Below are 15793 nucleotides of genomic sequence, written 5' to 3' on the forward strand. Positions count from 1 at the left end.
AGTTGCAATATGCACACATTCAAGAGGTTAACTATGTGTCGATGAGCGAAGTGTTTTTCACATATGCCGAGGAGTTTCTGTATTGATAAAGTCATCTTGCGAATCCAAGATTAATGCGATGGAGAGTATAAATCCGTAGGCTCAAAACAGCCACGAGAATGAAGAGGTAGGAGTCCTTTTGATGAGCAGCTGGGAAGAATACAAATCAATCGCAATTTGAGAATTGAGCTACAAAGCGGACGACATCGTGATGGGACAGAATGAGTCACAAGTGCTTGACATGCTGATAATCAGCCTAGTCATGATTCCATCCCATTTGTACACTTATGACACGACCAGATCAGGTGATTGGTGAGGTAAGCACCACGTGCATCGAGCTTGGTTTCCTGGTCAAAAGAACACACAGTATAGACTACTGACAACTCTGGCCTCTACGGGTCCTTGAATAGTTCTACTCAGCATGAAGTTCTTTTGAAATATGGCCCGACAATTGTTGCTGCTTGTTTTCAAAGCTATTTTAGATCTGACTGTGGACCGAGTAGCCTTCTTCAATGTGGTGATACAGGCTCATCGCTAACCTAAATTCCCAAATGAAAATTTCCCAAAATCCAGATTGATGAATGATAATCATGAGCTTTCACGCTTCCTGTGTCTGATTTCAGGAGTTATCTGGCGTAATGTAATGCAAAAGAAGAACTTTGAGTGCCTGCAGTCGTCTGATCTTCCATGCATTGGGAGGACTAGATTCTGAGGTCACGATGCGGTCGGCTGTGACCTTGGCTTGGTATTATAAAAATAAAGAGGTACTAAACGCTGGGCTATGAAAGATCAATCTGTCGATGACTCTCTTCCACTTTTGCACTTTCCCTGAGCGACGTGGATATTGCGGGCTGTTGTGCGAGTGAAAACGGCACCACAGCTCGGGCATTCTGCCTTTGCAACCACACCCGATTTCTCTCTTTGATGACGGAGTAGATTGCTGAAGGTCGAGAACTCACGACCATTGCACCCATGGTCCCAACACTGTGGCTTTGGCCGTGAGCTGATTACTCGTACTTGGCGATCCACGTCTGAGGATGCAGGGACGGATTCGGGGGACGAATATAACGACTCTGCGGGCGCCACAATGTGCGCTGGAGGACTGACTGACATTGGGTTCGGATGTGGCCTGCAATAAGATAGCTCAGTCAGCTGACGGCCAGTTGAGAGCTGATGTTGAGGGATACTTACGGAAGTAAGGGACTTTGGCTCAGCATGTAATTTGATTGCTGGAGCATGTATGGAGGACTAAAAAAGTCAGTAAACCATTCCACTACTTGCAATCCGTCAGAGAAGCGTACGATGAAGCATATGCATGATCTGGAAGCGCTGGAGGGCTCCCCGGAAGCGAAGGAAAGGTGTTTGGTGGAGCAGAACTATGAGCATGGTTAGCGATCCATGCCTAGCCTGACACGGATACATAGGGTCAGCTTGCCTTCTAGGCCAGTGTCGATCATGTGGAAGATTTGGCTGTGAGAGATACTGTGAAGAGGAAGCTGGGTGATAGTGGCTTTGCGAGCTCTGTTGGGGATTGTAGCCGACTGCAAAACCACCAGGCGGAAGCGTCGGCGGAGGCGCGTATAGTTGCTGATCAACGCCTATTGAAGGTGATTGCAACGGGTGTGATGACCGATTGTGCCAGCCATAACCTGTCATGAGTGAGATTTGTAAGATACGAAACGGATGGCCCGGGACGGGGCGTACTCTGCGTGTTGTGTGCCATACTTGGATTAAGCCTGAACTGCACCAGGCGAGAGACAGTAGGCCGGGGCTCTTTCCAAGATGATTCTTAACAATAGGCTGATAGTAAAACCAGCCTTGAACTGTTCTCCTTGCTTGGAAGGTGGAGCCTGACTTCCCAGCAATCAGAGACAATTTGACAGCAAGTTTAGCTGGATAGACAGCAAGTACTGCAAGACTGAAAGGCTGAATGAACCCGAAGAGGAACTTTGAGAGTTGGGAGACTGGCGTCGTCGGTGTATGACACAGTGCGGCAAAGGCAACTTGAAAAGCGATGGGTAATCAATCGCCTAATCGTGGCTTGGAGTGAGAGAGGCTTGCACGTTCGTATTGCCGAGGAGCCGCTGTATGACTGTCGTGTTGATAAGCGCTTCTGGTGAGGGGACTGTATACGAAGTCCTTCTTTTCAGATACCAAGAAAGAGTGCACCGTGATTGTAGCCGACCCAGAGGGTTTGAAAAGAAGAGAAGCAAGTTGACAGGAAAACTAGCGCGGTGAAACTGTGGAAATATAGAGTGTGGATCAAACAACAGGGACGAAGGTAAATAAACCGAAGTCGGAGCGTACGGTGAGTCTCAGGTCAGCAAGAGTTGCAGGTACATATAAACACTGAAAATAATAAGCTGGTGAAGTGGTTCCGGTAATGTTCACAAGCTTATGCTGCTCAAGGCATGGAAGTTAGAGAAAGGAAGTATGTAGTTAGGAGCCCTGGGGGATGTGGATTAAATGTATGTTCAACAGATATGGAAATAAGCGCAAATGGAACCGGGGGACCTTGACGGGAGGATGGAGACTCTGCTTCTGACCAGATTGAATCCTCAATCTTAGTGCTAGAATCATTACTACTCCGGTATCCATCTAGTACGTAGTCTAATCACTGCCCTTCCAGTGCAAAGTAAGCATCCCGGGTTCACTGCCACGGCTTTTGTCATGCGCTCTTCTGCCCAGACAGCTCAACCAACAACGTCCGTACTCTCTTGACTGGTTTCTTGCTATTCCTATAGTAACCCAGTTTGTCTCTGGTGGTCAATAGCATTGTCTGAGTAGTCGGTCTGCATAGCACGGCGCCTGTCCTTTACTTAATCCTCTATTTTCTTTCTATTCGATTATACACCTGTTAACGGTGATGCGGGTCCGCTTCTCAACCAAAGACTGAATATTGCTAAGTATGATGCTGATCGGCTCTTTCTATGCACCGAGCAGATCCTCGTCGCGATGATCTGCTCAAAGCCTGGACTAACGTCGTTGCCCTCAGCCTCTGTTTACTTGACAGAGTCGGAACGCCGCGAGAGACCCACAACTACTCCTACGACGACATCGGGTGTACATCGGGCGTGCAGACAGCTACAGACAGCTTCTCAACCGTTGAAGTGAAACAAGCTCCTGGAAAGACATGAACCAGGAGTAAGCGCTTTTATTCCGGAAGGAATAGGGAATAATTTCAGCCCCAGAGGCTAACGAGCGCCACGATTTGAATGGTGTTCAAATTCATTCCCATTGAGTGATTCCCACAACTTTTCCACTTTTTAACGACTGCGATTGGTTCCTGATGGTTGATTTTGGGGGCCAGGATGAACTCGCTGCATCTCTGTTTCTTCGAGCCAAATACAGACAGGGTAACTTATGGGACCAAGCTGGTAGTGGTGCGATTCTACTTGTCGAAATGGGTCAGCCACGAGGATGGCTAGCGGGTGGTTTCGACTATTCGTGACTAAATAGATTAATCTTACAGGGTATTGACGATCCAAACCACATGGCGATAAGACCAGGCTCGTTATTGCCTGACTACTGGGAGAGCCCGTCCAATCCATTTCGTTCGAAGAGCGCCTGGAATGGCATCCATACCGAGAGATTCCATGCTAATATAGTATCCAACTTGTTAGACGACGATTATGTCTCCTTGTTTTCAGACGGCTATATTAACATGCCAATTTCGGTGTTTAATTTCTTTTTTTCTTTTCCAATCTTTAAATGCTGCCATATGCAGAGAATTTTGGCCCCCACAAAGTCAGCTGTAGCCAGCCACCGAGTTATTTTGCCGTGGGGATACACAATGATTCAAGAAAACGGTTCCAGGTGTGTTATTTACTTTCCTGCCTTGTTCTTAATTATCCTTTCAGATTCGATTTCTCCGGGAAAAACGGCGTTCAACTTATTGTCAAACAGAGAAAGTGGCTTACTAGCTGTCTTTCGGTAACCTTCCCCCAGTTCCCTGAGCGCCCTATCACTGGAAGACCTTTTATTTAGGGTTACATATTCTAAGGATCACAATAGTTATCGATATGGTGCTCATACTCATACTCATACCACGGTGTATCTTGAATCATACGGAGTACTGCGCACTCATAGACCGCTCGATACCGGCGATGATGGTGATGACGATGATGACGACAGGTGGATTGCAAAGGTACCCCTTGCTACTGATTAAGTATAAGGTAAGATATTACCTAAATTTTCCTATTGGGGCTAAGCCCGTTCTTGGAAATTCCGGTGCAAATCTAAAGGGCCCTTTGCTGGGGCAATGCTCTAAGCGAATATTGCCATGATCATTCCATGGAATTATTGGAGTGCTTTATGGTTTTGGCATGTCCTATCCACCACGACCAACATCGAAGTACTGGCGGAAAATGTCGAAGGAAGCGCCTTGGGCGGGGAACGGTCCTCGCTCCGAGAAATTAGCGAATCGCTCCCGGAACCAGTCAAGGGTCAGGCCAGGCTCAGATCCCGAGTCCAATCACAACTCCCTAGACTATTACCCCTTTATGGAATAAGATGAGCAGAGCAGATATTACCTGTGTTTCTGCTCTGGCAGTGGAGGCCGTGGGACAGTATCTGCCCACTCACCAGGTCAAGGGTCAGAAGTCTCAGGTGTGCATTATTCGATTACCAAGCAGTGGGAGGTCTCGAATCGTGGAAAGTTTTGGTGTCGGCACATGGCTAGCTATTGGCTTCGTCCGAAGTTAGTCCGACTAGCAATCATGCGACCCTTAACGTCGGGATATGTGAATGCCCAAACCGGAAATCATAAAAAGCTTGCTAACGATTCTCAGTAAAAATACGGGCTGCAGAAAGTCTAAGGGGGAGGAAAAATGGCCACACGTCTGCCAATCTGCTCCGGGCTTCCGTCACCCCCCCGCAACGGACCTGGTTCGTCCGCATCTTCAATGGAGACAGAAACGGGGGCTTCGGCGGAGCCCATCCGAGAATACGACATGATTGGCTCATGCACCATGGAATAGAATTCCAGTCTTGCGTCGCCAATGCCTGTGGACTACTGCGTACTGTGGTCAAAGGGACCCGCGGGTTGCTCCAGAATCGCTTCCAGACTTTTTTCAAGACTAGCGGAAGTTTGTACAGCCATGGCTTTCAAATACCAATCAGCAGCTTTGCCTTTAAGACACGGCTGGCAGGGGAACTCTGTTCAAGACTCCGTCCCGTCGCTACTGAGGATTCAGGATCAGGCGATCGACTGGACCTCCACATGCCGTCACACTTTTATCGATCCTGAGTGCCTGTCTGGACTCTGGTTTTGGGTTTGTTCGAGTATGTTTCCAGAGATGAACCATTACTGGGTCAAAGAGTCGTTATCCTCTCGAGTCGAACGCACAGCAATGGTTCAATCACAGCCAGATTCAGATGAGCCGGATAGTAAATATTGTTATTCTGATTTCATAATCACTGACCAGCTACCGCAGGCATAAGGTATCACACTGCCTCATTTGGCCAAGGACTGATCAGCAGGAGACGATCGTCAGCAGTCTGCCCAATGTTAAAAATTTAATTAAACGGGGGGTTGCGGATGGACAATGTATTTAGCTTACCTATCTTCACGGCCGAATTCTGGTCGCCCGATCTGCACTGCCACATGGTCTGATGGTGCATCCAGAGAGCGTTTCACCATCTTGCTGAATATGTACCTACCCGTCTGGGACACAGTCTCAGGCTAGCCCATGTTGCGAAGCAACTGTAGTCTTGGAATCGCCGGATTAACGTCCGTAGTTGAATTGGCAAGAGCGAGGCGACGAATCATCATCCATCGGTCAAAAGTAACATTGCAAATGCTACAAGTGAATCCATGGTTGGGCCGAGAATGGTCCGAATGGAATCGTGCCTGAATACTGGTCCCCTTTTTAGCCGGCGGATCCCAACGATAAGAGTGGAGGCTTCAAGAGTCCAGACTCGTAGCATTGCGCATTAAGCAAAGCGAACTCTAAAACACGTTTTATTCAGATGACCTCATGGCGCATAGTCGTCCGGAATGCGGAATGATGACCTCTTCCGTGCATACAAGCCCAACCACTCTTAGCCAACATCTTTTATCCAACTAAACTAGTGTCAAACTTTCCATATCAAGGACCTCTTTATTTTGTAATTGATATTCTCTGCCTGATGTCGATATGTGGATCCATAGGTTCGCTTACTAGACATTGAGAACTCTCCTGATCCTGGTGCCAACTATCCCAGTCTGTCGGCGTCTGGAACTTGACCACACTAAAGCAAAGCCTGGAAAACAAAGGTTTAAGTTAAAATTGATGAGGCTGTGCTTCCCCCATAGAATAAATTGATAGGCCGAGACGTGTGGAACAAAGCCCTAGGGACAAACGTTCTCCTCAACCGCGAGATTCACTAGGATAGTACCCTGCGGCTGAAGTCTTCAGCTGAGGACCGAAGCCTGCAGAGGACAGAAAACGACTGTGGTGACTATCTACGGGGGAGAGATGACTAAAAGTAGGTGCCTAGGCTGCAGGAATTGCAGGACAGATGAGTCTGTTTTACTAATACCTGCGGAGTCAAGATAAACAACAACCTGCACAACAGATGCATGCGTTTTCCTGAAGAGAGACGGAGTCCAGATCTCCCGCCATCCGTGCAGCCCTGCATTGTCATCTAACGTTCTAGACCTACAGCTGTCTAGCATTCTACGTAAGCAGCCAGAAAACTGGGTGCTGATCATGGGTATCTGATATTGCAGGATGCATATGGTTTCTGCAACCTGGCCATTCGTCCATTCACATTGCGTACAGAGTATAAACAAACAAATCCTTATCAGCCTTGTATCCTTGCAGGTCCACGTTCCTCCTTCAAGACGCCATGAGTCTTGGTGAAACCTTAAGACGCTGGCTTGCGCAAGCCCGGCCTACCATTGTTCCATTATCCCGGCCTATCAGATAGGACAGCGGCCATTTCGCCTTCTTCTCAGCTCTCACCAGCTAAGATAGGGGGGTCCGCTGAATGTCTTTGTTCCATTCGTTCAATAGGACACATACACAGAGAACCACAACGACGGCGATGAATTTCCGGGGCGAACCTTGACTACTCCGTAGATCCAGCGTATTATCCATGCTAAGGATCCATCGAGGACCACCACTCCTCGTAGCAACCTTTACATATCCGCAGCCAAGTATCTTCCTGATTCCTCTTTTGAACCCTGCCCTTCCTGCCGCAGTTGCTTTGAAAGTTGGGAAAATGAGTTAACCATTCAAATCGAGGTCTCTGGCTATACATCTTGTGGATGGTTACGGTACTACGGTAACTGAGAGGAGAGGAGCAGAGTATAATTTCTTCTCTACAGGCAGTTACGAATACGTGAATCCGAGAATACGACGGGGGATATATCGAATATCGATCGGCTTCACACATCTATAATTGACTATCAGGGGACCAATAATCATACAGACTCTAAGTAGTAGAGACACGCGTGCTATATTCATAGTCTTCGCATTATAGTACTGAGAGTCTGAGACCTTTTGTCTGCCTAGTCTGTCTGCCTAGTACCAGTCTGGGAGGCAACATTGGCCGAATTCTTACCGATCTTTCCACAGACGTGCGTCTAGTGCATGCGCGCTGCGTAGTACTGGGGCAGTGATATCCTGGCTAAGACTAGAGGAAGATTAGAAGTACACAGAACAGAAGAGATATGGGACGATCAGCGCAGCACTAGCTTTCGAGATGATTTGCACAGCTGAAAGCCCGAAGTATCACTCGATATTGGTCATTATGATTCTGGAGCGAGAAAATCAACTGTCTACTAGATACTCCGTACGAGAGGCAGAAACTCCTCGGCTCAGGACGGCAGCTGTAGCCTGCCCACTGCCGTTGTCCAAGATTCTCCGCGTATCAAAGTATAGCTTGCAGAGGCATCTGCTGATCTTGTCTTATATCGGATAACGACATCCAAGACAGCGATCTTCTCACGTGTACCCATACGTGCTTGTGTATCAGGCTTGCGTTACTGCCTGCATGCGCCTTGATACTTTTCCTGTGTCTCTAGTTTCACCGGATATGAGGCATTAATGCTATTGAGTTCTTAGCTGTTTAGCATCATTTAAGCTTTGGTCTGTCTCGTCTGCGGGTCCAAGATGACCACTAGAGAACAATTACAAAGCGCTGACGCTCTTCTTACAAACTCTCTTCACACCGTCAGGCTCCGCTTCATAGTTTCACCCGCCGCGAGTCTCTGTCCCATTCACTATTGTCTATAGAACCATGCAGTATGCTGATATAATCAGTCACTTCTCGCACCTTGAGTTTTTGGAAAAGCACAGAAGACAGCGGTTTCCCCAGCCGTGCTTGGCGTTCCCCCCGCAAAATGAGCTGTTAGTTGGGGATGTTTACTTACCATGGCAAACTTGCCACACAGTCGAGGACGTTGATCATGCTGTGGGGCGATGCCAGAGAAACACCGCAGCTCCACTACGACCGAACTGGTGATGGCGACCAGCCTTTACTGAGAAGTCGTCGGGTAAAAGGACCATCTATCACCGAGATGTCGTCTAAATTTTAGGGCTACAGCAGCGCGCAAGTTTGCCAGCTGGCTGATGAATCCAAAATATATCGACTATCATTTATAGTCTTTTCATAGATACAGAGATGCCATGATATGGGGTACAGTGCTCAATAAGGTAGTCATCGAGGCGTAAATCATATGTAGTTCAGAATAGGCCAAAGGCTTTCACCAATGGGTTCTATGTGACCTCGCTACAACAGCGCTGACCATAGCATACTCAGAATGAGCATAATCTTTCATGAGAGGTCGGCTATATTACATAGATAGCTTATCCTGTCATTGACATGCTGTGATATATCTCTAGATCATAAGGCTTTAGATGCCGCGTAAAGTGCGACTGGACTATATATAATGTTAGGATACATTTTCACTTGCCATAGGCTAAACTGAGAGCTTCTAACATATATGTCTTTTCACTGTGTTATAAGAACTCCTCCATCTATGAGGTACCGATAAAACTCTGCCTTTCTCATGACTTTACCATTACCCATAAACTAAACCCGTTTGCTCTTACGCATAGAGACTGTTTATTTAGCTCTTTGACCGGTCTGGTGATGTATAATCCTCGCGTAGAGTCCGTAGCAGATGGATCAACAGCCTCGCTCCAACCCAATTTAAATATCCGCTATATACTCAACTTAATCACTCGGCAAAACCAAGCCTCCATAGTTGACCAAGAGTCAATATATTCACTCGAAATCACCCCGACATGGGGCAGGGCAGGTCATGGCTAGCAACCGGCCTGCACAAACAGTCAAAACGAAAAGTCACGCCATCTATTACGCATCCTGCCAGTGATATATTACGGTTGACATGGATAATACATTCGACGCACTGATTCCGAAGGGGCTTGTGATCGATGCGTGTCCAGATCTGTTACCTTCGCCTTTCCCCCCAGAAATGGGAGAAATCGTCAGAGGCACACTGTGATGCGTTATGATAACATCACCAAAGACGTCATCAGATGCAACTAGTAGTGAGGAAGTTATATGCCGAAGTCATCTGGAAAGGACCTTGTTCTTCCTGCCGATACCTGGCGTTTTGAAGTCTGATACTCTGCGAGAAATGGTACAGGAAGGTATGTATTCTACTTTACAGTGCTCTAATTGGCGATGGCGATGAAGATGACAGATACAGCAACTTTCAGCGAGGTGACAAAATTGGCGGTTGACCTAGAGGAACTTTGCTGTAACCAGCAATTGGACGCGTTTTCAGCGGCAGTCGATCCCAGGTTACAGTGTCTTGATGGCATAAGCGGTACTTTTCGATTGCGGAGACACTCACTTGAAAAGTGGCTTCAATACATAGCACGCAATTGATTCACTAAGACCAAAGTCCCGTCCGACGAACTGGAGCTTCTTTATTTTGACTTGCTTGATACATCAACCAATCCATCCGCGCAGGAGGCAACCCGAATTTTCCAATTACGACTTCTTAGCATCAAGTCCAACTAATACTATGGAGACTTCGTCCTCAATAATAGCCTGGGATGCCTCTGCACTCATACCACTGGCACATCATGCAGCAGCTCGACGATGACAAGTTCAGCTTTACCTCGCTCACCCTTAATCAGATAGTGCAGCTCTGAAGTGGAGCATTGCGCCGTATTCGAAACCTCTCGAATGACCCAACGGCCAACTGCTTCTGGCAGCCAACTCCATACTCGTCGTCACCTGCAAGCATACGTTGGAAGTTCGAGTGCGTTTCGCCCCGAATTTGCCTTCTTCACAGCGTTTGGCTGTAGGGGGAATCGCTAGTCGCAAAGCAAAAAGTCTCTAAGAGACGTGGATCTGCATACTGGAGTTTTCGGCAGCCATGCACCAGGAACATTGATATCTTCTTGCATGAATCTCAGACTCGCTGCTCGTATGAGGAGCAGGTCTATCTAATCAGGTGTTACTGCGGCTGCAGTTACGGAAAGTTCGTGCCTTGCTCATGTCCGGACGGCGTGATGCATATCGTCAGAAGCAAGACGCAGCGAGCTAAAGTGTGGGTGATCATGAAGCAGCTGAACAAGGCCGTTGTCGATATTATAACTCGCTGCGGGTGGCACTGCATGCTTTCCCTGATAACTTCCCTTGTCTGTACAGCTTGCGTGGTCCAGAGCTCGGTTTCCCGTCATTAGACTTCAGATAGATATTGCCATTGCTCATTAAGGTATACCAGATACCCTTTTTTTTTTTTTTTTTTTTTTTTTTTTTTTTTTTATAAACAGATCAATCAGAGACAACCTTATGTACCGTCATTACTTTCGTAAATTCCCCTGCTCCCGGCGATGGTAATAAGCATCCCGCATCGAAGCCGTGGCTGCTTGCTGCGAAACCGGCTGGTATTCGCGTCAGTTATATAAACCGCCGATTTTAGATTTGTCATACAGGTGAGACAAATTGGCCATTCCCTGGAAGAGGTGGCCGGGCATAGTAGAAGCCTCGTTGCTGTGCCACTTGGCCTAGTTTATTCTCAGTGGCCGTAGCTATTTGCATCCCCATCGGTATGCCCTGAGGTGCTGTCGAAGCATTATTTAAACCGTCACGTCGATGGTGATAAAACTCGGGCTGGTTTTTGTAGCAGTGGTGCTCGTTCTGCGTTGCTATTGATGCATTTCGGTCCGCTGCCAGAGGCGGATCACGGTTGTGATAAAAGTTGGGATTGGTTCGGTAGTGATGGTACTCATCCTGCCGAATTGAATTCGCCGACTCCTGTGTGGCCATCGGTCGGTTGGAATAGTATTCGCTCTGCTTGGCGGTCTGAAGTGACTGCGGAATGGGATACGAATCGCGAGGAGTGTACTGGGGCGGAGGATGTGAGTAATTCGGAGATGAGGGGCCGTTCACTGCTGAGAGGAAGTCTACAGCATAGCGATTGTAGCCTTGAGATTTGATGGAAGAATCCATCGCGTTTGATTGCAATGTATGCTCCAATCGAAGTAGTGAGATGAAATCTTGTCGATTTGCTCTCAAGTGGGAAAGTGGGTGATATTTATACCAACGATTACGAAGACTCAGCCTCGCTCATGCTCAGCCTCGTTGGTCTTCAGCTCGTACCCCACACCACCCATCCTCAACATGAAACTGCAACTTCACAAAAGCCCATGGATCCATGGACCCTTTATCACTCACAGCAAACCTCGCTGCTGTCATCGGCCTCATCGACACAATATGTCGCATCGGCAAGGAAACATACCAGCTCATTGCGGCCGTGAAGAATGTCCCCGCAGAAATCCAACAGCTGCAGGTGGAGATGCACGAGGTGGAATTCCTACTGGAAAATGTCCATCGCTACTGTGATGAGTACCAGGAAAGACTGCCGTCAATGAGCTTGCAGAAAACCTCACCGGTTATGCATATCTACTCGACGCTCCAATCTCTGGAGAAAGAGTATGATAATATTGCGGCCATTGTGGCCAAGAACCTCGATGTTGTGTCCAGTCGTACGAGGCAGAAGCTGAAGATGGTGGGCGGAAGGGTCAAATTGGTGCTTGGAGGGAAGCTGGAGCGTTCGTTTCGGAATCTAGATAGATGTAAGAGACAGCTGAGCATGAATCTGCAGGTACTGGGAAGGTAGGATGGTCTATCAACCTGCAAAGCTTGCATCTAAGGCTGACGGTGGCCAGTTTCAATGACCTTGCTGTTCACAATCGATTGGATAGTATTCATGATGCTGTGTCAATTATCAAAGAGAGTAGTCAAATACCCCCTCCCTTGAATGTCGATGACAGGCCTCCGGCTTGGTCAGAGAAGAGTCAACCTCCTTCTGGGTTTTCCCATTCTCTCGAGGCTATCGACTCGCTCATGGCACAGCTTACAGCTATGAAGATACGCATCGAAAAACAAGATGACAAGACAGACGTCTCTATGGACAGCTGGGACAACTTCGAAGATGTCAAACGCGCTGCTCTGCCTCTGATGTTACTCCAATCCAGGATCCGAGAAGCATTGCAGTTGTTGACGTCTCCGCAACCGGGACATGAGAAGCTTTCCAACATTGATGTGCAGTGGGTTCGAACTGAGCTGGAGAGTCTGCTTGCGAGTAGCCACGAGAAAGCCGCGGCCGTCATCAAGATGAGTTCCCAGCAAAGTGACAATGTCACCCGTGATTGTAGACGACATTTCGCAGGCAGTTCCCTTAACAAAGGAAGAAATAGATCACAACCGACTCAACAGATCGTATCATCGCAGATTGTGCTTCAAGATTCTCCCGCGGGCAAAGTCTCCATTCGGGTCCAGTGGACCAAAGACGCTGACTCGAAATCTGCCCGTGCATCCGACATTCTTCTTCTCCTGGCGCCCAATCCACAGGTGGCCGAAGATGGACTTCTTGTTTCGCTTTCGAGGCTTCATGACGGGTTGAGCAAGCCCACAATCACCCGGCATGTCTCGTCCTACGCGATCGTCGAGACGACATCACCTATATTTACATGTGTCGAGGCGAATGACATACGCTCTTTGCGGTTACTCTTGAAGAGCAGGGAATTTTCGCCCACCGTGCGAAATACGGAAAATGAGAGCCTTTTATCTGTAGGTTTTCCAATTTTCCAGAGTCGTCCAATCTGACCGGTTAGTTCGCTGCACGACACCTCCGCTTCGAGATATGTGACCTCCTCCTTAATGAAGGAGCGGATCCCAACCATTGCCGCAGGTAGGTCCATTCTGCGTCCACGAACCGGAGCAGCATCTGACAAGACTAGTGACGGAGCAAACGCGATCTACGACGTACGAAATGCCTTCTGGTACCGAGCAACAAACTATACCATTCACAAGTCAACCCTTTACCGAATCCTCCGTCTATTCATCTCCGCCGGTTGCGACATCAACTCCGTCGCTCTCGGCGGCAGCCCCCTCCATTTCACCGTCAGCCATACCCTCCCCGGCTCCGAGCTCATCAACGAGGACGAGATCGTCGCCTTAATCAATTTACTAGTCGGCAGTGGCTGTGACATCGAGCACGAGAATGCCGACGGCCTCACTCCACTCCTGTACAACGCCTGCATTCCACGATGGCATGGGGTCGTGGTGCTTCGGGAGCTTCTCCAGTGGGGCGCGAACCCGCACGCAACGTCTCACCTTGGCGAGGGCGCGCTGCATCTGGCGATGGCGTTTTCCGGGCCCGAATCCGTCCACGGCCAGTTGGAGGGGGATTCGTTGGAGACAAGGCTCGGCATCCTGCTGCAGGCGGGGTGCGATCCGAACCTGCAAGATGGGTACGGACACAGTCCGTCGGATTTTGCGCTGAGTTCTCCACGGGTTTGGTTCCAGTGGTGCTTAGCTGTCGAGAGGGTTGGGCTGTCCATGAAGGATGTTTTGGCAACGGAGGGGGTCTCCGAAGTCGCCCGGCTGGTGCAAGGCTCTACATCCGCAGATTCTGACTGGGAGTCCTGCAGCGGAAGTGAAGACGAGGACGGGAGTCAGGAGAGCACGAGCTCAGGTACTTGCTCGGACACCGAACACATCTTCCTATGCTGGAACGGGTTCTTCCCATGGAGTGTTCCGCCGTGCTGTGCCGACTGTGGCCTGGTCTGCGAAGCGGAGGACATCAAGCGGAGGAAATGGGACGCGTGGATGGTCTTCCAGGGACTGAGAACGAGATTCATGATGAACAGCCTTGATTAGACGGATGTAAGAATGCAGATATTCAGCATATCCAGGCCTTTCAACTCTACTACTCATCCATTTCAGCTAAAGAACAACCCAACAGACTGCTACTCCTCCCCACAACGCACACTCCCAGTCTCCACCACAGCCCCCGCAGGAATCTCAGCTTCAGGCGAATAATCCGTCCCATTCCCGGCACAGTTCATCTCACTGCACGCAACCCGCATCAGCACAGCACGCATACAACAATCCCACAGGAGGAAGCACTCACTCGTAAAACCGACAAGGCATGTTAATTTGCACCTCTTTCAAAGGTCTACGCCTCATTAGCTTCAGCAGTAGCACTTTTTGTCATGTGTATGCGGCATGGGTTGTGTAGACGCACCCACCCACGGAATACGTGATACAATTCCCTGGTAACCCGCTAAGGACCGAGAGCCCTTTTTGCGATTGCATTATGACCTGAAAGTGAAGGTACACTTAGTTCCCTGGCACGGAGACTGGGAGAGGGGGTACGCGTACAATTGGCATTGGGTTCTTTGCTGCGGTGAGCGTGAGCAGGGCAGTCAGGGTAAGGGTCATGAAGTACATTTTGGTTTCGCTGTTGGGTTCCGGCAAATAATTAGAGTACAAGTAAAGTTGTGCTTGTGTGCTGAAGGTCTAGTTGGTATAGGGTGTTTATACCTGCGCGTCGAACAAGGGGGTGTTGTTTAGGCTTTGGCGTGCATTCCGGATGATGTATGTGGCATGCAGTCAGTGTCGGGATTTCAGACTTCTGGGAAAGAATTCCTGAATTGAATCGAATATGTAACTAGCTACTATCTGACTGAATCGATAAATAGATACAATCATATCACCAAGCTCAAACCCAAGCTCATATGAACATTCCCCCTCCTAGAATCAAATTATAAGTAGACATTAATATCCTTTCCTTTCATTTATCATCCTCCTGTCCTGTCCATCACATGTCCATGGCCTAGATCATTTACAGCAACAGTGCAATTGCACAAATAGCCAAGGCCTTGCCAACAGACGAGCCCAGCTTGCTGGCTGCACCGGTGGCGAGTCCTCCAGGAGGAGCGACAGTCGTAGGGCTGGAGGAAGTGGGCTGAGGAGCCACAACGGGCGGAGTGGTCTTCTTGCCACCGCAAGTCGTGCACGGGGCAGGGGCGGTGGTCAAGGTGGTCGGGCCTGGTGGGTTAGGGATGCTGGTAGTCCCGGTAGCGGTGACGGTGACCGAGTTGGTGGAGGTCTTGGTCTGGCTGGTAGTGGAGGTGGAGGTCTTTGTCCCTGGGGGAACGGGGACAACCGTGGTAGTCTCGCACAGAGTGGTAGTGGTAGTGGTAGGTTTGGCAGGAGGTGTAGTGGGCGTAGTGGTAGTTTCACATGGAGTAGTAGTCTCTGTCGGGGTGGCAGTGGTCGTGGTCTCGCAGGGAGTGGTGGATCCAGTAGGAGGAGGGGTAGATTTGGTGGTAGTTTCGCATGGAGTGGAGGTGGTCGTTGGGGTAGTCTTTGTGGTAGTAGTAGTCTCACATGGAGTGGAGGTGGTCGTAGGGGTCGTCTTTGTGGTAGTGGTAGTGTCGCAAGGAGTGGAGGTGGTCGTAGGGGTAGTCTTTGTGGTAGTAGTAGTAGTCTC

At 48.9% G+C, this 15793-nt stretch overlaps 4 protein-coding genes across 4 annotated transcripts in view; 1 reads left to right on the forward strand and 3 right to left on the reverse strand.

Moving 5' to 3' along the window:
- Nucleotides 1-828: 828 nt before the first annotated feature.
- Aud_000624 (uncharacterized protein) lies at nt 829-1256 on the reverse strand (the record flags this gene model as incomplete). The annotated part of the gene is made up of 2 exons (XM_043286131.1): nt 829-1168; nt 1231-1256. The coding sequence occupies 2 exons, from the start codon at nt 1254-1256 to the stop codon at nt 829-831; spliced, it is 366 nt and encodes a 121-aa protein (XP_043142066.1).
- A 9679-nt stretch (nt 1257-10935) lies between these two features.
- On the reverse strand, nt 10936-11460 carry Aud_000625 (uncharacterized protein; the record flags this gene model as incomplete). The annotated part of the gene is made up of 1 exon (XM_043286132.1): nt 10936-11460. The coding sequence occupies one exon, from the start codon at nt 11458-11460 to the stop codon at nt 10936-10938; it is 525 nt and encodes a 174-aa protein (XP_043142067.1).
- Nucleotides 11461-11665: 205 nt separating this feature from the next.
- Nucleotides 11666-14175, forward strand: Aud_000626 (ankyrin repeat domain-containing protein; the record flags this gene model as incomplete). The annotated part of the gene is made up of 4 exons (XM_043286133.1): nt 11666-12062; nt 12116-13083; nt 13128-13204; nt 13254-14175. 4 exons carry the CDS (start codon nt 11666-11668, stop codon nt 14173-14175), a joined length of 2364 nt encoding a protein of 787 aa, XP_043142068.1.
- Nucleotides 14176-15142: 967 nt separating this feature from the next.
- Aud_000627 (cell wall mannoprotein 1 family protein) overlaps nt 15143-15793 on the reverse strand; it is a gene marked incomplete at both ends in the record, with an annotated part of 1717 nt that continues 1066 nt past the window's right edge. The window contains one exon of the mRNA XM_043286134.1: nt 15143-15769. Coding sequence (XP_043142069.1) covers nt 15143-15769 — 627 coding nt within the window. The remainder of the gene's footprint in view (nt 15770-15793) is intronic.

Source organism: Aspergillus udagawae (assembly GCF_001078395.1).
Source record: "Aspergillus udagawae IFM 46973 DNA, scaffold_1, whole genome shotgun sequence".
Lineage (NCBI taxonomy): Eukaryota > Fungi > Ascomycota > Eurotiomycetes > Eurotiales > Aspergillaceae > Aspergillus > Aspergillus udagawae.